At 35.0% G+C, this 21,972-nt stretch overlaps 1 protein-coding gene across 3 annotated transcripts in view; it reads left to right on the top strand.

The window, feature by feature from the left end:
• Positions 1 to 21,972, top strand: part of LOC145959279 (serine/threonine-protein kinase NLK-like) — a 143,842-nt gene that overhangs the window by 102,542 nt on the left and 19,328 nt on the right. For 2 of the 3 annotated variants that reach the window (XM_083077954.1, XM_083077957.1), the window contains exons 4-9: positions 2,434 to 2,540; positions 14,778 to 14,863; positions 15,026 to 15,235; positions 15,479 to 15,667; positions 16,371 to 16,572; positions 17,762 to 17,855. In XM_083077954.1, the coding sequence (XP_082934080.1) occupies positions 2,434 to 2,540; positions 14,778 to 14,863; positions 15,026 to 15,235; positions 15,479 to 15,667; positions 16,371 to 16,572; positions 17,762 to 17,855 (888 nt within the window). Of the gene's footprint in view, positions 1 to 2,433; positions 2,541 to 14,777; positions 14,864 to 15,025; positions 15,236 to 15,478; positions 15,668 to 16,370; positions 16,573 to 17,761; positions 17,856 to 20,242; positions 20,384 to 21,972 lie in introns of those variants that run through there. The other variant, XM_083077955.1, reaches the window with a different exon arrangement.

Here is a 21,972-nt window from a genome sequence, read left to right as displayed (position 1 = left end):
AAAGTAAAAATAATTCTTAGACCTCACATGAGTGGAATTATTTTTTAATGATAGATTTCATCTCCAAAAATATTGGCAAGATTTTTTTCGCGAGAAAATATTGAGACTTAAATAATTTACGTTCTAAATATAATTTTTAGATTCAAAAATAATTTTTCAATTATTTATAATTCAAAGACGGTCTCTAGATTGAAACATAAATCCGTTTTTTTTTTTTTTCTAGTATTCTTCTATTTATGGCTCTCGATAACTCCGATATATTTCGTAAATCCTTCTCAATGCTTCAATTATCAAACGGTAATTATGCGTCACGAACACTATGGATAGTACTCTACCTCGCTTCTCATCGCGAAATCGAAACGTCAAGGGTTGATAATTCAAAGGGGACCAGACGTACTCGCTCTCGAGTCTTTGATCGCGATCGAAATTAATCGAAACTTTAGTCTGACACTGCACAGTAATAATTATCGAATTTTGTGTTTTAATGATTTTAAATAATAAATAATTTGATAGAAAAAATAAATATCTTTTACATCGTGTTTCCACGTAAAAAAACAAGGAAATATTCGCGTATTTATGATATCAAGATTAAAATGATATCAAGATTACCTATGAAGTCACCGAAACTGTGACGGGTTGAAATCCTGATTCCAAGTTCTCTCTCCAAGTCAGTTTGAGTTCCCGCAGCCTCTCTCTTTCTCACTCTCACTCTCTTTCTCTTTTGACTTGCATACCGCGCCAGGTTCGCGCCATGGCAGCCTCTACCTGCATTCCAGCTTATCCGGTCGACCTCGTTCCGCTATTATATTATTTCGTTAGTTCTCTCGGCTCTCTCGACATTCTCTCGAATGACGTCTTCCGCTTGTTTGCGCGAAAACGAGTTTCCGGCATCGAATTATGTCACACGACGTCCCTGACATTGCGCTTGCGACTCGAGATCATGTCTTTGAGATTTTTGCAGTGAAGCAATATCGCTTATAAAAAAATCGCATGGTAAATAAAACATAATTTCGTTTCACATTTAATTTCTTCGTCGAGAAGAACAAAATTACATCGATATAAAAAGTAAACAAAACAAATAAATTATGACAGTACAAATAAAAATAAATTTAATAAATTATTATATTAATAAAAAAATAAATTTATAATTTTTTTTCCACGTTCAGAAAAAAATTTTCTGTTGACAAAAGATGAGGTCAAGACAGAAAATTGACATCAAATTTCAGTTTTTGATTTTTAATAATGCGATTTTTCCTTTCGATTTCTTTATGATTTCTCATTAGACATTAATTTCTCTTTCAATCTTGTATCCATCTTCGTAAAATCATATCTCTCGGTAGCGACAAGCGGTGCCTGCGTAACACGCAGACTCTCTCCTGGCATTATGATCATCGACAATCGTATTCATTACAAGCCGATTCGATCACTGTCAGCGGCAGGCAAGTAGATAGCATCGAGAGCATACATCGATATTCATTATCCGTTACGTTATTCCGAGCGATCGGATGCGTGCTCGGGTCATTCACCAAATGCATTTATATAGACTATAAATCAACTGCTGCGAAAATATTAACTCCCTCGACCGCACACGTGACACAGATATTTCACGACGGGGCGATCGCACGCGTGTTACTTTACATCGCGTTACAGCGCGATTGCATTTTTACGCCGGACGTTGATGGATTGATGGGACTTGGTGACGGATTATTCGCGGTGACTGTTCCGATATGCAAAAAAAATTTGCCCGTTTTAAAGATCTATAAGTAATAATTATTATTTTATTTACGACAATTAAACGGACAATATAATATTATTCGACTGATGAATATATAATAAAGATTATATATGTGGAATTATTGCACAGTAATAAAGAATATCTCTAATATACGATGATAATAATAATAAAATATTATTTATGATATTCATGACAAACATCGAGAAAGTGATTATTAAACGCGGAATAAAATAACGGCTCAATTAAATTTATTTTATTATATGTTAATTAATGCTCCAATTAATATTCCGCGCAAATAATTTGATATTTTATACCGGCATAAAAATTAACATCCGTGTAATAAATTAAGTAAACATTTTTAGTCTTTATAATTTTACCGACAATTATGTTCGAAAAATAAACTGTATAAAATTTATATTTATAAAATTCTAACTGCCTTATAGTTCGTAGCTCTTTTCGCTATATATTATGGAGGCGTGTCGCATTTATATTCAATGTGCCAAAAATGGAACTGACAGATTATTAAGTGAATTAAGTCATCGCACGCGAGATTAGACGATCCGTTCTACAGGTGCGATGTAACGATCCAGGAAGGAGAATCACCTGCTAATTGCTGGTCGTTGACACGCACGCGCGTGACACGACTTAGCATAATACACGATCATAATCGATAAATTCCTTAACGAGTCGCGCGACAGATATGTGATCACCGAACTGCTCCAGAGCGACCTGCACAAGATCATCGTGAGCCCACAGCATCTCAGCCCGGACCACATCAAGGTCTTCCTTTATCAGATCCTGCGAGGTGAGTGTCACCAGCTTTACATATATTTTTTTTTAATGCGTGTTTGATTGGAATTTTTTAAAATCGACAAGACTAAAAAGAATAAAAATATATTTTTTGTTATAATAAAATAAAAGAATAAAAATATATTTTTTATTATAAAATATATTTTAAATTTACAGCTTTATGCTATATTTTAATGTAGATGTGTGTGTGTGTGTGTGTGTTATATTACATTGTATTTTAATACTTTAAATATAAAGAGATTTAGATAGATAAAGAGATTTTTACTGCCAAGTTCACACAAATTAAAGAAACGAAGCGGAGATGCGATACAAGCAGATAACTAGTAGGTCAGCTCTTAAGACACAATGGGTACATTCTCGGTAGGAAGCAAAGAGCCCATAGAGAAAGCGGGAAGGGGAAGGAGAGAGGATGGGAAAGTTCGAAGTTAGAACTCCCAGGGCGACAAAGGTGTTGGTCCAGTCTCTAGACGACCTCTCAGGAGTCGTTGAGGTCGAGATTCCGAGATAGTCTTACCAGGTGGGATAAGGGAGGGCGAGGGGGAGAAGTGGAAGAAAGGCGAACAGGAGGGGAAGGAAGGAACGAGATGAGAAGGAGACGAAAGAGGGAGGAAAGTCGACGCTTATAAAAATCCACGAGTAGCATATTGCTTGTGTCGTCACCAGGGGAAGTTTGGGTGGCGGGCGGGGAGGGGAAGCGGAAGGATGGACGGGGGTGGGAGAGCTGAGATAAACAGGATCGTTTCTATTCATCCCTCGGGATCATCCCGGGGATCTCGACACTCCTGCTCTATCCTTACATTGTCTGGCTCGCCGAATTACCTGTTTTCCTCCGTCACCCCTGTCCCCTCTACTAGGGCCTGAAAAATGTCCGTTCATCCTTTTGGTCTCGTTTATTTTTCTTTCTTGATCAGTCTACCGCTATTTTCCCCCTTTCGTGAAAAGAAAGGAAACGCAAGGTATTCTCTGGTAACTTATTTTCAGCAAATATAATCAATATCTACAACGTGATTTATTTAACGTAAAAAATTATATAAAAATGAAGGTATTAGGATATCTATTGGTATTAATAATAAAATAAAAAAATGTATATATAAATGTGACAAAAACCAAGAAGCAAGAAGATGATTTTACAAGTTACTTTATTTCTTTATACTTCTATAATTATGAAGATATGAAAAATTTGAGATTTTTGCTCGAGTTAGTATAATTACATTATTGAATATAATCAAAGACGCAGAATGTGCGTGATTATGTCTCGCGAACGTGGAATTTTATTATGAGTTTGTCGCCCCTATGTTTCATCGCATTGTTTCCCGAAATTACGGAATAAACATCTCATCAAGCGAGAAGAGAGAGAAACAACAGATCAAAGAGTGCGCGGATTAAAGGGATTACGTGACACGTGGGGAATATGAAAAAAAGACAATGTGTGTGACATCTGAAAATGAAATTCCATGATGATAATACACAAGCACGAAAGCCATTATCTCGATTCAAGATTCTTCGATCAAGAAAGGATCTCGAGGATCTTGCTTTGTTTTTTGAATTTTCTACTCTGGTAGATATTAATTTCAAATAATGTAGCTTGATATATTTGTATATATTTTGAAATTTTTGATTATTTTATATATATTTTGAATTTTTTTGTACATTTTTTTTCAGTGTGAAATAAAATATAAAATAGTCAAGATTTATATATTAAAATAAATAAAATAAAAACCCAGATTTGGTCGATCAACATTCGAGCATCGTGTATCCGTCATATATTTTCATGAAATACTATATCGGGATGTATACCACTGCAAGCAACTATTTACGACGGTCAATCGCGGGCTCTTTTATTGGACGTGAAAAGAATGGTGACCTAGTGAACCGTCTTTTCGATCGATTTTGCTTATATCGTGACACTCGATGAAATGAATTCTCTAAGAGAGAGAAAGAAAGAGAATGAGAGAGAAAGAGAGAGAGAGAGAAAAGTGGACGAAGGAAAACAGATGAGAAGAGAAACAAGAGAGATGTGTGCTAAATTCGTTACGCTTCTCTCTTTGCATATCATGCGATACATCGTTTCTAGATGATATTAGAGCACACTTTATGATCTATCACGTGCACATAAATATTCACTACCGATCGAATCATTCCCCTAATCTCGGTGGTTTCACCGGGAAATTCGCGCGATGAATGCATTGCGTCAAATTAAATTGAGAAGAAAGAATAATAATTGCGACTCACGCAATTATTAGTATATTCAGTACAATTCTTAATAATTAATCAGACAGATTAAAACAAGATTAAATTTAAATAAAAAGAAAATAAAATTTAACTTTTAAAATTGAATCTCAAATATGTCAAAAAGAGAATTGCAGTGTTCGAGGCAGAATTAACTGTCTCATATCCTTCTGCAACCGAGTACATCGGTTTCGTCTTTCGTTTATTATGCCGCCGAACGGTACGGAAGACGGTTGTAAATAGGCGCAAAAAAAGGTAGCCGCGTTAATTCATCATTCGGCGCGTCGACACTTTTGTTTCTCTTCCAGCCGCTTGTTTTCGAGGATAATTTGTCATGACAGTTCTCGTTGCATCCCAACCCCCCTATCCCCACCCTCCCCCCTGCTCTCGTTCTTCCCTCGCGGTAGGATGCATCTCTCGAATCACGATGCGGAGGAGAGCTCGCGTTCACCCTTCGCTTCCGCTCTCGCTGGAAGGAGGTTTCTGGCGCAACGCGAATGCAACGCGAGTGCAACACAAGTGCAGCGAATCATTATGCGCTGGCCGAGCGAGGCATACCGCTGCGAATAGTAATTTTTCCTCGTTTTCTCGTTATTAAGATCTTTCCTGTCTCATCACGGTGACGTCTTTTCGTTTTTTTTTATCTTATCTCTCTCTTTTCTCTTTTTTTTTCGTCGTGATGAGATAGAGTCACTCCTGAAATTACTGTCTTCGATACTCGCGAGCTAGTACGAGAAGAAATGGTTTCTCAATGTAATGTAATGCGATCGGAATAACGGAATGAATAGCGGCGAAATTGCATTTCGAGCCGTGTTTATCTTCGATATCAAGAACTTCTGATTTATAGATAATAAATGAATAAGAGAGGAACGAGGAATGTAATAAAAGAGATATTAATTCTACGATAGTTGGCATAGTTACAAGATTAATAGAAAATTCGATATAGTCATATAATTAAATATATAAGGTGAATTTAAGAAAATTTTTAATATTATTTTTATATTATTTTAATATTATTATTTTTAATATTATTATTTTAATATTATTTTATATAATATTTAATAACACTTTTACATGAAAATATCTATCGTTGAATGATAATTTAATTGCATAAATTTATTTTCTACAAAATGCGACACAAGAATAATATTTCTTTGAAAAAATTGGAATTTATTACACGTCGGAAAGTATATAAACAATTTTAAATTTGTTAAATTAATATCTCTAATATTTCCAAGATAGCGAGGATCAAGATTGCCGACCATCTTGCACCTGTCAAAATTCTCACGTTTATAATTTTGATATTAAACATCTGAAGAGCGTCTCTAACAATTTTCGCCTCGCGGTCGGTCATCTTCTTTTTGCGAAATATATTACTATCGCGAAGAGCAAGGAGAAACTGCGCTCGTCGATCCTGGACCAGGATCTCCGATTCTCCTGGCCGCATCGATCGGTCAACGTCCTTTACGAGTTCGACCCGGGGCACCGTTCTCCGGGCTTGCCCGAGCTTCTGCGTGCTTCAACGGTACATTTCTCCGGACGGAGAATGATGCCGTGAACCGGAAAGCGAACGGCACGCGTTTTCGACGTGTCCGATAAAGGCCCGGTCGTTTCCGCGCGAGCCAAAGTCGTAATCGCGCTTTTTCACGTTGCACGTTCGACGCATTAATCTTCGATACTTTGATTCCAAGAATCCCAACTGGATCAAAGTAAGATATTCCGATGATGCGGCAGAATTTTGTGACAATCTGTCGAGCATCGCCCTCCATTCCACGTGCTTCTCTTACATACTTTTTTCAAGAACTAGTTTTTTGTACGTTCTTTCGTAATCCCTTTTTTTTGTCGTCATTAATAATATTAATTAAGCATGCTATTACCCAAGATACTCGAAAATTCCTTCTTAATAATAAACTCAATAATTAATAACCCAGCAACGTTGCAATATTACCGCAATATTGCTGCAATGTAACAACAATGGTCTGTGCTGTATGGGAATAACATAGTGAATATTTTGATGACACTTTGATTTTGAATATGCACTCTCGCAAAAATCAACCGTCGCGAAAACGATGATCCTCAAGGTTCGATTTTCTCACGGACGGTCGGTCGGCTGTCTCGAATTTTCCCACCCGGTATAGCGCGGCGCGTAAAGCCCGGGTAAGATAGAGCAGAGAGCAGAGAGCAGCGAGCTCCTCTTCTTCTCTTGACTGGTCCGAAACCAGTCCTGCCGCCGCCCATCCGTGACCCCGGACCCCGTCATCCGGTCGGCTCTGGCTTCTCCTCCACCACCACGTTGGTTAACCTCGCTGCTCCTGCCCCTTCGTTCTGCATCCTCCCGCCGCCTCCTTCCTTCCGCTCCTCCGCCGCGACGTTTTAATTAAAGAGCAACATCTTTTTTCCAAGAAAACTTGCGGTGTTTCTTCGTTTAACTCGGCAAACGCGTCATGCCAATATTGTGCAACAATTAATCGATATCTTGTAACTGATGCCGTTTCGATTTAACGCGGAAGCGGAAGGAAAATGAAAGCAATTATCGAACGTTACATTTTAAGGAATTGAATTGAATTTCTTGCGGAATTTAATTTCGAGGAAAGAGAAAGAGATTGTATTAAAATCGTCAAGGTTTTACTTTAAATAAAAAATATTTTACTTTACATATTATATATTTTTCAATTTAATTTTATCTATTATTAATTTAATTTTATCTGATTGTTTTATTAATTTAATTTAGATATGTGGAATTTTTTATCAAGCATTTAAAAATATAGCAAATTAAATTTGAATAAATTATTCTCAAAATAATATCAAATTGCAGCTAACAATTATTTATCATCTATAATTTATTCAAAAAAACAAATTAGATTAATTGTATTGCAAATTTATTTAAAATTAATTGGAAAAAAACTTATGAAATATATTATTATACGTTAAATTCTACATTAATCATATAATAATTTTAATTAATATGATATATACTTTATTATTTTTCTTTTATTTATCATTATTTTTCATCGTTTTATTGTCAAAAAGTCAATATTTCACGCGAAACGTATTTCTCTCTCAAAAAAAAAAAAATGTTTTAAATTATATAAAATCTATTTTTTCTTTTCAAAGTACCGCTTCGTAGAAGCGATATCTTTTTGCTAGAAATTCACGAATACACGATTACATACGTTGTAGTAATTTCTGCGCAGGGTGACACGTGTCGCACAGCGCCATGTCTGACTTTGTCGATTTGTATGCTCATACTACTTGCTAGTGGTTGCGATCGACGTCAGACGAATCTTAATGAGCGGATTACACGCCGTGTAATCTCGCTCGCGTTTAAGCACAACGCGTAACGCAAAGGGAGAGAAAGAAACGGAGAGGGAAGAAAGAGAAAAAGAAGAAGAGAAGGAGAGGCGGACAAAGGACAAGAGACGAGATAATTCAATTAAACGTCGGCGGATAACATTTTTAATACAAACATTCGCGCTCTACCGAATTAAGTATAATCAGGATAATCTGTCGGGATGAATCCGATGTTAAAATATTTTTTATTCATCTGCAGATATCAATAATTATGGTAAAATTGTTTGAAGTGAATTACGTACATGTTATTACAAGTTTACTAGTTTTAGTTTTATTCATTATGAGAATATTTTATATAAAAGTATTAATTGCGATTATATAATTATATAATATTGAAGAAGTGATTAACTTGAAGAAAAATGATTTTAAATGTCACGTTGTACTTTCTTTATCGAGGTATCATCCGAGCAGTTTGTTAAATCCCTATTGTAAGCCATGCATAACTGGCACACTCCGTGACATAATTGCCAATAATTTAACGAGTCTTTGTTGATTCGCGATCTGTATGAACAAGGTATCATGATTTCTCCCGAACTTTTGCCTCCAGTCGAAACTAGACAAGTCGACAAAGTTAATAATTCAGTCTTGTTCTCGAGACTAAATATTAGCTCACATTCTCTCTCCAGTCACTTGTCATTCTTCTACATTGTACATTAACAAACATCGACATTACATCGATTGGAGCATCGCCAGGGGAGAGCAAACTTCCTTGGCTTTACGTTTTCATCGCATGTTTGCGAGCCACGTGCGCGATCTAATGAATCAACTTTTTTATTCGAGCTCTCACGCCATTTTTTATTCTGTCATAAATAACACTGACTCTTTACTTTATATCTGAAAGACTAAAGGTTATTTAATCTTACTTTATAACTTCCATAGAACTTTGTACATATTAATATTATACTTTTGATAATATTGATAACATAATTTTTATTTTACAGGGTGTTTCTAAATAAGTGCGAAAAATTTTAAGAGATGATTTTTTGTCGAAAATTAAGGGCGGTTTTTCATATAAACATTAGAAAGTTCTATTAAAAAATTGAATAGGGGTTGCTAGTTTTATCCCCTTTAAAAATACGGGAGGCTGAAAAAAATATTAATAAATAACCTTTTTACTAGTAGAAAATATTCACCTAGTTTCATTTCTTTAACTTGTTTCAAATTTGAGAAAAAAATAAAAACCTAATTTTTACCCCCATTTTTGGAGAAGTGTAACTCCATAGGGAGGGATGTAGGAGTATATGTTTATATGAAAAAGCCCCTTAATTTCCGACAAAGAATCATCTAAAATTTTTCGCACTTATTAAAAAACACCCTGTATATTGCAAAAAAAAATAAAAATATCCACGACACTAAAATATCTTTCGGCTTGAAAGCTAGTCCTCGATACGTTGGTCTAAAATGTAATTTGAAAAGTGTACCATGAAAACAGGATGCATATGCTGAAAGGTCGATAGGTTGCAACGCACATAAGTGGATGCACATTCGTGGTATTAATTAGATTCAACGTCTGATCAGAATCGACTTAATCGACAGCAGGTGCATCGATCAAGGATAATGTTCTGAGAACGACGTGGCTATAGATATAGACGCCGTGAAGTTGAGTCCTTAATCAAGCACCTGGTAGAAACGATGATGGAAGCGATACATTGTAAGTTACACGACGTTCATTAAACGGAATAATACGACGTGTGTCAATTATCTCGACAAATGAAATTATACCGCTGCTGGCAGAGACGAGAATACGTAATTGCGTAGAGAAAAGAAACTTGGAAACCATCTTGTTGCTCTCGATAAAATTCGCAAAAATTCGAGATGTTACTTCAACAAAGAGGATATTTCCTTTTTACAAGTTCTTTTCTTTTAATTCTTGAAAATAACGATTTGTAATCCAAATTAATTATTAATAATAATTAATAATAATTTTAATAAGTTTTTTTTGAATTCATAATTTTATTTTTTTTCTTAATTCAATAGACACTAACTATGTGTAAAGGTTTCGGAAAGTATATATGGAAAGGGGAAGGGAGGAGTTCACGAGCGAGGAAATTTTACAGAGGCGAGTAAAATTTCGACGGAAGCGTGAAAGCTCGCAATCACGGTATAACGTCGCTCCTGTAACATTAACGGTGGCATTGTATTACGTTGTTACGGCTCGACAGCCATTTAATGTGACATTTAAGGTACACTTTGCGAACTCCGATTCGCGTTGCAGGAAGCTGCGGCTGCAACGGCACGCATTATGCAAATTCTCTTCTGTCTCGCGTATCCGCGATACGCGAGATAAATTGGTCGGCGGGGATTAACATCGAGTGATTAATGTGGAGTGATTAACACAAGGCGTCTGCCGATTAAATGCCCGTTAACTTGAAGAGCAATGTCACCGATTTATCGCAGCTTTCTGTCTAACAATCACCGTGATTGATTTCCAAATTTGCTTCGTCATAAAGTTCGAGATTACACGAGTTTAATAAATAGATCCCGATTCAAACAGAAGACTTGGCTGCTAAAACAATCTCAGGTGGTTGCGCGCGGTTATCGGCCTCGCCTAAAATAAGTTCGTGGGATGCAAAGTTTCTTGTTTACGGCGACGCGCGATGACGTGGACGCGAGTGTCAAAATTAACCTTGCATCGCGCTTGTACGACAACTATAACGCAAATATGTACGCCGACGTAGTATGATATTCGAATGCTCGCAATCGGAATACAACAATGTTTAAATAACAGAACTTCAATAAGAATTGTATACAAATACATATTAATTTTTTTTTATACAAAGATGAATTTCTTGTATAAATGTAAAATTATATATAAAAGAAATTTTTTTTTGTACACTCGAATGTATTTTTAAATTATATTTATTTTAATTTATTTATATTTTATATTTATTTTAATTTATTTATATTTATATTTTTTAATTTATATTTATTTTTTATAATTAAACTTATTATTTAAATTTTTATTTATTTATTTATATTTACTGAATAAAGAAAAATAAATCCATAAATAATTTTCATATTAAATTATTTTAATATGTGAAATTTAAATAACTTATTCGCGTATTCGCGATAAAATAATCGGAGCAAAATCACAATGTACGATGATTTTTTGAGTACTCAAGAATACGGAAGGGTCACTAAATAGCCAGAGTAATTTCGCGTCAGCAGAACACTGTCATTATTGGGTTCATTGTACTAAAACTATGGCATTCTTGGTCGGCCGGCCAATTTCTTATTTCTTCTTCTATCCGGCCGTCGAGAGAGGTCGATGGTCTTCAATTACCGCGAAAGTCAAGGTCTCCCTTTGACGAACCCTGGTCTCGCTTCTATCGACTTCAAGGTCGTCGGCAGCTTAGATAAAAATAATCTGCTCAGGCCGATTTTTCATGCTTGTTTTTCCGTTACATATAATAAATAATAATATTGATTCTTCAGACAAGAATCGTCGTGTCGATCGATCGTCCTGGTTTCTTTTTCACGGGATGAAACTCCATTCATTTTCTCAATATTGGCCATCTTTTTTACCTCGTTCATCCTTCGTCAATCCTTCGCTTAATTAACCCGACATGCGATTAAATTAATTCGATTTAAATAGAAAGAAGAGAGAAAGATAGAGTCGGATTACACGCAAAGTCAAATGAAAATAATTGTAAGTTCTCGCCGGAAAACTTAGCAACTGATCAACATTAATTGACTTTCTTATCGTTTCCTTTTTACGCTAATCTAGAAAAAGAAAGAAAGAAAATTCTCTTATACTTATCGATGCAACGAAATAATGCACGCATTTTGCGAGGCGAGCACATGAGTCGACTAATTTCGATGATAAAGGACATTAAATAATCTGGATATTCATAAGTAACCCACTGATGGACTTTAATTAACGGCCGCGTGTACGGCTAATTAATCGTCCGGCATAAACCGAATTCGCGTTTTATTTGACATTGTCAAAATCTCCCCAAATTTTATTGATGACACAGTTGACTGCACAACACATGACAGATATTGATAAAAATACAAGGTTATTTACAATACTTTAACACTTATTTTTTTAAATCTTTGATACAGATTACAATTTTTAGTGAGACTAACAGAAAACGAAGTGAAATTTATCTTTTAATTCAATTCGCCAAAGCTCCTCAATTATCAATAATTTTTTTTTTCAGAAATTATTCTAAATAATTTTATTAATTTTTCGTCATTGAGGAGCATATTTTAAGATATCCTTTATTTATTATTTCTAAAATTAATATATTTGTTAAAAAATTTGTTAAAATTAATATATTTATTATTTAGTATTCGCGTGTATTTTCGTTTCTTTAAAAATCTATTTTTCTTTAGGCGCGAAATATTTTTGTCGTAAAAAATAACACGAATTTACTTGCAACAATTTAATATTGATTAAAACCAGCGATGGTTAAACGAACTGTTCACACTATTTGAACAAACGTGCGCAAAGACTCGGGTTCGGCGAGAGAGCCTACGAGATGCGAGTTAATCGCGTGCGAACGGACACGATAATAAGAACGGCGTTCGATATAGCAGACCCGGACGAGAAACTTTAATTACGACAGGGTGGATTCGGAACATCCCGGGCTCACCAAACCACTCTCGGAACGACGGATTATCCGGTATAACTGAGTTTTGTTGCCGGAAAGACTGGGGCCCGAACGTGCACACGACGTGACTCATCTTGAGGATCGTGATTCGAGGGACAATTATGTGTTTCAGAGAGACGCGTGTATACGTAATAAATTATATAAGTGTCATTAGATTATATTATTTATCTGAAGATGAGCAAATATATAAACCACACACAGCCAGTTTGGTAAATCGTTTCATATTTTCATTTTAACTATTTTGTCTGCAATAGTTTCATAATAATTAATCTTTCGCTAGAATCTGTTATTATATTCTATCTCTTGATAATTTTTTTTTAATTTTAACGAACATCACAAAAAAATTAGAGGAGAACTGAACATTTCAGGTTTAACTAACTTTGTCGATGAGTTTCGTAAAATACATGGCATTTTCACGCAAATAAAGGGTGGAAATCGATTCATTGACAGGGATGGATCGTGAAACACACACACACGAAAGGAATCTCGTTTATGTTGCCGCTCAACCTGTCATTTCTCACCCTCCGCATGCGGCAGAGAAATCACCCGCTCGAAATGAGGCGAGGAAACAAAGAGAGGCGGAAGAGCTCTCATGTAATCTCTATAAGTTATGCCGATTGCTATTAATGATGAATTAATCCGAGAAATTAATTCCATGCACGCTATATCGAACGCCCTATATGTTGACCGTCAGTGATTATTAAATAAGATGTCACGTGCGTCATTCGTTTATTTATAGAACGAACGAAGAAGATGTGTGATCGAATTGGAATTGTGACCGAACTATTTTATAGTATTCGATCGATTACGGTTTATCAACGTCTCGATCTTTCCCTCTGCCAAATAATTTATTAAATTTCTGTTAAATTTTTACATACTATAAACAATTAATTCGAACAAACGAAGAACCTGCTTTTCTATAATAATTTTCAATTTTTAAATTATAAATGCAATGTGTATATTTAATCGATCGTGAAATTTATTAATATATTATTTGTATGTTTGTATGTTAGTTAAATATGAAGCTTATGTGTGAAATTTATTTAAAAAATTAAGAAGTGAGGAACGTGTCATTTTAATTCGATTATTATAATTTACATTGTAATAATATGAAAATAATCGCGATTAATTTACGATATTATAAAATTGCAATTTATAATATCAAAAGAACACTTTTCTTCATTTTCTCACCTTATAAATTTTCTTTCTCGTAATTTCTCTAAATTCATATCTCGAAATATTTTCGAGATAAATGAAATTTATTAATTAATTTAATAATTTTAATAATTATGGTGGCAAAACGTTGAAATATTTTTAATTATGCTATATTACACATATTCCATAAAGAATGCTGAATATAAAAAACCATATTTAATATCTCAAGTGCGATTACAATTTAAGGACGTGATTATAAACACTTTTATGCAACGTAATTACTTTGGCAAAGCGAGCACATTCAGTTATCAGTGTCGCATTTGCGCGAAAACCGCTCGAAATTTAATCGGCGAACGTTGTCGATGAAACAATAATCTATTTTTGATTAAGCCCGACATAATCTTCGTTCCAAAGTGACCCGAATTTTCATCGGCGCGAAAATTGAGTTTGCATCGACGCGAACTATATGTCACGTCACAATTCCGATGTTTTGTCAACTCGTCGTGCTCGGTGTGAAAAATTCTTCCATCAATATCGTTTTCCCAGCCTCGTACGAGCGAGACGTCGACGATCGCGTCAACTTTCACGATCGATAAAGCTCCACGCTCTCGTTTAATTCCTATCGATGTTTTACGATGCTGTCGCTGCTTTCATTAAACGCGTCCAGCCAATCGTTAATTTAATTCTGATGGCTCTTCTCATGAGGTTCTTCGAAACTTGCAATTATTGTTACTCGTGAAAGCGATTAAAGGCTCTTCAGTCACTTTTATCCCTTTGCATATTTTTTGATCGTTGATGAAAAGCATTGATATTTTAAGTTTCTTCTCGCAGCGATTAATTAAGATAAGCTTATAACTTGTGCGACATGTTGTTGCTTTCAGGCCTCAAGTATCTTCACTCGGCCCGGATCCTTCACAGGGATATCAAGCCCGGGAATCTCCTAGTGAACAGCAATTGCGTACTAAAAGTGAGTCCCAATCTAACATCAGTCTCATTTGCCTGTAGATTCAATTTAACAATAAGAATATCTTTTTACTCTAAAGTTTATCCACTCTTGCCAGCTGTGTCTATTATATTTATACATCTAGCGGCCAAAAAACACAACGAAGGATATGTTCTCTTTTCGCAGATCTGTGATTTCGGATTGGCGCGGGTAGCGGAGCCTGATCAGAACGTGCACATGACCCAGGAAGTCGTCACGCAGTATTATCGCGCGCCGGAAATCCTGATGGGCGCGCGACACTACACCGCCGCGGTGGACGTTTGGAGTGTCGGCTGCATCTTCGGCGAGCTGCTACGTCGGCGGATTCTCTTCCAGGCCCAAAGCCCCGTACAACAGGTGAAGGCGATGAGCCCCAAGAAAATTCAATATTTTATTTTTATTCTTTTAATTAATTAATTTAATGGAGAGCACTCACGTCTCGCTTATACTGATTGAGCTCCTCCATTTCTGACTATCTATGGCTATTTGTGATCATCTAAAGATGCCTGTCTCCATCATAGTGATCGAATACATTTTGTACAAGATGTAATTCTCGAAGGAAGTTGAAATAAAAATGTGTGCCTCTCTTTCTGGTTGTAGCTCGAATTAATCACGGAACTGCTGGGCTCGCCTTCTCTTGAGGAGATGAGGTATGCATGCGAGGGTGCGAAGTCTCACATGATGAGAAGGGCGCAAAAGCCGCCATCGCTCGCGACTCTGTATAATCTCAGCAGCCAGGCGACGCACGAGGCCGTCCATTTGCTTTGCCAGATGCTAGTCTTCGATCCCGTAAGTTAAAAATAGCACCCGTTTTTTTTTAAATAAATTGAATTTTTATTTGTATGTTTTATATATTTATTTAATAAATAAAAATTTCAAGTGATTCTTATATCACTATTTCAATGAGGGAGATTTCTTGGAGATTCGATATATATTTATTATATTTTATTATATATTGATTTTTCTGCATGGGTTTTTTTTGAAAAATTTTAAAGAGACTTGCATATTTTTAATTAGAATGTAACATCTCAATTTAAGTTTTTTAAAAAAATTGTTACCGAATATAGAGAACTTTAAAAAGAATTTATAAATTAAGCAACTTTCTTTTGAAACTTTCTCATGCGGACATTCTAATTTAATTTAATTAATCGATGAAAATGTCACATTTATTGATCCTATTACGTTTCTTTATTTACACACACTATTATCTTTCTCTGTGAAATTCATCTACCACTTTAATTAACAATAATTAGCACAGTCTCGATTTTCACTCGCTTTGATTGTTAATTTCAGTTATTAATTTCGTTGTATTTATTTGGATTGATAATAATCAAAATACACGTGCAAATAATCGAAACGTACATTTTCTGCTCCACATGTTTCTCTTGATTTAATAGAAATTCGTTTTGCTTTGCCGGCTTGAAAACTTGACGCTACGTTTTTCACTTTACGAATATTTATGGATTCTGTTTTCTACACTATTATTACACAGGATAAGAGGATCACTGTGGTGGACGCCCTGGCGCATCCTTACCTGGACGAGGGACGATTGCGGTATCATTCGTGCATGTGCACGTGCTGCTACACGACAAGCGCAGGAATGAGACAGTACAGGGTGGATTTCGAGCCTTCGGCCGCTCATCCGTTTGACGATCTCTGGGAGCGAAAGCTTACGAGCGTGCAGCAAGTGAAAGGTGAGAAAATTCGCGGCATCGAAGATTCGACATAAAAGAGAAAAAAACCGCGAGTGCTGTATTTTTTTCTGAATATAATTATGTTTTATTAGAAATAATTTTTTAATGGTAAAGAAAGAAACAGATGCAGATTTATGATTTATTTATAAAAATATTATTTAATGATAATAAAAGTTTCGTGGTAGATATAAAATATATACTAGAATTATCTTTTTTTATATATTTCTAATAAATAACTTTATATTAATAATAAATAACGTTAATTTATTTCTAGTAAAAGAATTAACTTACAAGATTATATAAATTTACATTTGTGACATTTAAAATATTGTGTAAAAATAGAAGATTGCTTTTTGTTCTCTCTGTAATTTAACGTTTCTCTTCACATCGGTTTTTCTCTTTGCACATCAAGCTTTACGTAAAGCATAATTGATAATTGAAAGCTCGTTTTTGCGATACAAATTGCGGCATGAATCTCGATATATCGTCGCAAGAATGTCTCGCGTATCAAAGGATAATGACGTACACAGTAAGTATCTTAGGCACGTGGCTGCGCTATTCGAGAACAATAACCGCGATAAACACGCTTGCGTGTGTGCGTGTCACGATAAATCATAGTTTATCTCAGCAGTGGCTGAGAATCGTGAGGTTCTCGTGCTATAAACGTTAACGACGTTACGAAGAACGGTGAATCGATAAGTAACGTTAAAAATACTGCTCATTTTTGTTCATTATCTCCTAATTCATCTTTATTAGATGCGAGTTATATTAAAATTTTAAATCAAGATTCCGCGATTAAAATTGAATTTATCAGTTTAATTATTTACGGTAAATGTGTACGCGAGCGGAAATTACGTAAAACATGTGAAAATTTCGCGCAAAATTTGGAGGAGAATTTTCAAGAAGCTTTTTCATGGAAAAATGTTTGCAAATTTTTACGATGAAAAATGCTTGTAATTTTTCCTTTTTAAATAATGATTGTGGTGTAAGCCGTTGTAATAATAAAATTCTAAAGATACGACGGGGGAGATAAGAACCATTTAGCCGTATTTAGCGCTGACCGCGCGATCAGGACGTGAACCATGGCGTTGTTTACGGTGTCACTAGCTCGGCCACGAGAAACTGTATCGCGCCGTCATTCCGCCTCCGTCATTCTCTCATATTACCGATACGTTATTGCCTGTTTCAGAGGAGATGCACAAATTTATAGCGGAGCAGCTCAACACAACGCGAGTGCCGCTCTGCATAAATCCGCAATCCGCGGCTTTCAAGAGCTTCGCAAGGTAAGCCACATTGCAAATCTACGCGAATCACCCTTGACCGATCGCTATACGGTGCTCCAAAACTACTAGAATAAGCAAAATTAAAAAAAAGCTTGTTAAAATATTAAGCATTTTTAAAAATTCTCTGGAGAAGAGAGATTTTTGAAAATCGAGCTTATGACAAGTGCAACTTGATGACGAAATCTTCATATCATTTTGAACAGAATTTTTAATGCATTGTAAAATGTGCCTTTCATGTTAATACATTATTTAAAAAGAAATATATAATTTTGTTTTATCAATATATTGATTGAATTTATAGCATGCTATCTAGTAGTTTTGGGACATTCGGTATATAACATATGATCCGACTCATAAAAGTCCCCCAGTCGCATACAGAAAAGTCACCAGAGCCAATGATGAAAAACGAACCCTAGTAGAATTAAAAAAAAAGAAAGAAAAAATATTTCCCCCTCCATCCCTTCACTTCCCCTCAATATTAATCAATATCTTCTCTCCTTCGCATCCGTGCATCTCCCGCGTCGTGATCCTGAATTCCCGATCAAAAGACAGGCTAATAATCCCCAAGAGAGTTCATAGAGGGGCGCACAGTGTTTCTTATCAAGTCGAAGCAGTCGAGTAAAGCGAGCGGATATATCGGGTGTTCGAAGAGTAGCTCTGACTAGAGCCAATTGAGTCTTTCGACGCGTAACGGAAAGAGAAAGTAAATTTCAAAATCGATCGTACGGGATTCGAAAGTCGAGTCGATAGAAAAAAAAAGAGGGGCCTTTCGTCCTGGCGATCCTCTTGCTAACGTCCTCAAAGGTACGCTCCGTATCTTTCGACATTGTTCTAAGGAAGAGTAAAGCATATAATGTGTTTCACGTAACCCTGTCGGCCCACTGTGACACAATAATTATATACGATCTCTCGAGTGTAGCAAAAGAGCAGAGATCAAGTAGATAAGGATCTCTGATAACTATCAATATCACCGAAAGGAGGAGATCAGAATAATATTCTAAAGTAATATATAAAAATAGTTAAACATTATAGAGTGTTTCAAATTTTCCATATTTTTTCCACGTGTGTATTGTTTGGTACATTCAAAATTTATCCTTTTTCTCAATTTTAATCGGATATTTTCTCTTTTCATTCAGTTTCTTTTTTTGATTTATATACATGTAACTTTAAATTTAAATATTTTTTCTATATAATTTAATATATTTTAATATATTTTTTTTTCAATCACAATAATTAGCATTTTTCTGAAAACACATTCTATTGATTGATCTTTGTAAATAAGAAAATCATTTCATATCAATTATTTCGCATGTTTACAATTATAATTATAAATCACATTTCTGATGGATTGCATATTATTTAGAGTAATGAAAATACATAATACTAACGAAATTATCAATTACCGCAATCAATTTATTTCATACATATAGTGACGGATAATATTTTATGATATAATAGATTCAAGATAATGTAATCTATAGATAATTCATGACGGAAATACAATGAAGATGATATTATTATGGATAAAAGGAAATGATGTATTATTAGAAGAAGATAAAAATGATGTATATATTATTAGAATAAACATTTTGGGAGTATGTATGTGTGTAAATATTAATTTAGAAAAATTGAAAATATCAACTTTTTGGCTGTTATTGTACTATTAAATATTTAAATCTTTTTTTTTGGTTAATATTGAGTTTCGTTAAAATCATTTTGTTATTAAAGCTTGCTTGATTCTTTAGGATATTGTTCTAGTTTTCTCTCTCTGCGATATTGAGACAAAATATTTTCAATATATGTATAATGACAAATCTAATATTTTCCCCCAGATTACGCTACTCAACAAAATTTAACTTTTATTTTGTAGAAGTATAACAAAAAATGAAAGATCCTATTGTGAATTTTTGATATTTTAAGAAAATTATAATAAAAGTAGCGTCTAGATTTTTGTCACATGTAACTTTATGATATTATTTATAAATATCTAACGGTGACATGTTTAATGGAACTTGAATGTGAAATAAAATGTGTTATATATTCCAGAAAATTTCATTAAAATATATTAAACTACGAAAATGTTTACTCCAGTATCTTTCCATCTAAAGTTATCAACCTGTTAAAACTTGATACTATTAAATCCTAATCTAGACGTGAAATCTAGACGTGATTATTAATTAGTTTTATAAAGTAGGTTAGAATTCGTTCCTTTTATCTTTCTCTTATTATTACTCGCGGATTCTTGGAATGGAAAGATTTAAAAATCGAAATCGGATCTGATGCACGTTCATGTCGTAACTTCTACAAGTGTCTTGTTGAGTAGTGTTACTCCCAACACTGCTGTTGGATGTGTAACAATTATTCGTTTTGCTTACTCTGCCGTCAAGTTAGAGCAAGCCGATCGCCGAACCAGCGCCCTGCGTCGCGAATACATACACGTTACTACAACAACAACAACAACAGCTACTACTACTACTACTACTACTACTATTACTATTACAACTACTACTAGTACTACTACTATTACTACAACTACTACTACTATTACTACTACTACTACTACCACTACCGACTCAGCTATCTACCACTGTCAGCTACTATCGACTACTATCGTCTACTACTACTACCGCTACCACTACTACTACCAATCGTGTTACGCCTCCTCCTGAACGAACCGAACGAAACGAGAGTCAGCTATAAGTCGACGCGACCTCGCTCGCAGAGGTACATGATCCTATTTTTTATAATATCAAGTATATTGCCTTTTGTTTTGTGTTACAAGACCTTGGCTTCTCAAACCGCCCTTTGTTTACCCTCATGATGTACAAAATACGTACGCCGTGCCTCTTGCGTTCTATCGAACGCTCTGTGCGACCGATATCTTCGGAATCGCTGAACCCTTCGATTTTTCAAGACAAGTAAAAAAAGATCGATTTATCAACGTGAAATTAAATCGTAAATATTTACTTGAATATATTCGCAAGTTGAAATGGATGTTTGGTGATTCCGAAATATCCTGTATGTCGTCGCATCTCCGAATCGAAACGGCTATATTTCGCGTATTTCGAGGCGAGTTGATCGCGTTTGAACGGGGTGACACTTTCTTCTAAATAAATATAGATGAATTTAATATCGCACACAAATATATAGTAGACTAGACATTTATTTATACTAGGTATTACATATTCATAGTTGGGTGGAAAAGGAAGAGAAAAATTCCTCGAAGATTCGTAAAAAAAAAATCTGATAATTATTTTAAATTATTTTTTTAAACTAACATTAAAAACCGCGTGAAAAAATTCACCTGCGAAATATGCGATACAACTTTAATCAGATTAAATTGAGGATCGCTCTTCAAGTTGTTGAAATGTTTTATTTTACGCGAAGCAAGCACAAAATAAATTAACATCTCAAAATGAATCTTAATATTTAAAGAACAAATTTCAGGGAAAAAGCGCGAAAGTTAGGACAATTTAACATCCATTTTCGCGGATTTAGGCGACGTGGTTTAAACGATGACGTACGAGACGTGTGCAACGATGCTAATTAGCAGCAGTTTTGCGTATGCGTCATTAACGGGTTCCTTAAACATCCGAGGAACGATAATATACCTGGTGCTATTCGGCAGGATACCGTTTCTCCGTCCGATGAGTATTTCCGTCTCTTTCCCACTCCTCTTGCCCGCTTCCTCCCTTTCTTTCAACCGAGCGAGAACGTTGCTGAAGCGAGAAATCGCGTTGCTGCTGGCCCACTTTTACGGCCACTTTAGGGAGTCCAAAGGAGTCTAATTAAAAAGGAAACAATTACAATCTTCGAGGAACATCCGGCGATAACAACTTACTCCGTCTTTTAAATCCTCTCACCCCGTAGAAAATTATGAAAGTTTGTTACTATACGTATACGCGTACAAGTACATGTACGCAGACATTGAAAAACGTTGTAGCGAACATAATTCTGTATCAAGATATTTGTGAAGGAAAAGCCAGTTTATTTTCCGGGAAACTAATATTAATTATTGGTAAATAATTTCTTACAAAATTAAAATATTTAATAACAATGAAATATTTTTATAAAAATTATTATATCAGTTTTATTAGTTTTTAAACTTTGATTTTAA

Source organism: Camponotus vicinus, unplaced genomic scaffold, assembly GCF_025532165.1.
Source record: "Camponotus vicinus isolate PSW18456_S1 unplaced genomic scaffold, iyCamVici1.0 SCAF_1, whole genome shotgun sequence".
In the NCBI taxonomy this organism is placed as follows: Eukaryota; Metazoa; Arthropoda; class Insecta; order Hymenoptera; family Formicidae; genus Camponotus; species Camponotus vicinus.
This window is presented reverse-complemented; position numbering and strand designations above follow the sequence as displayed.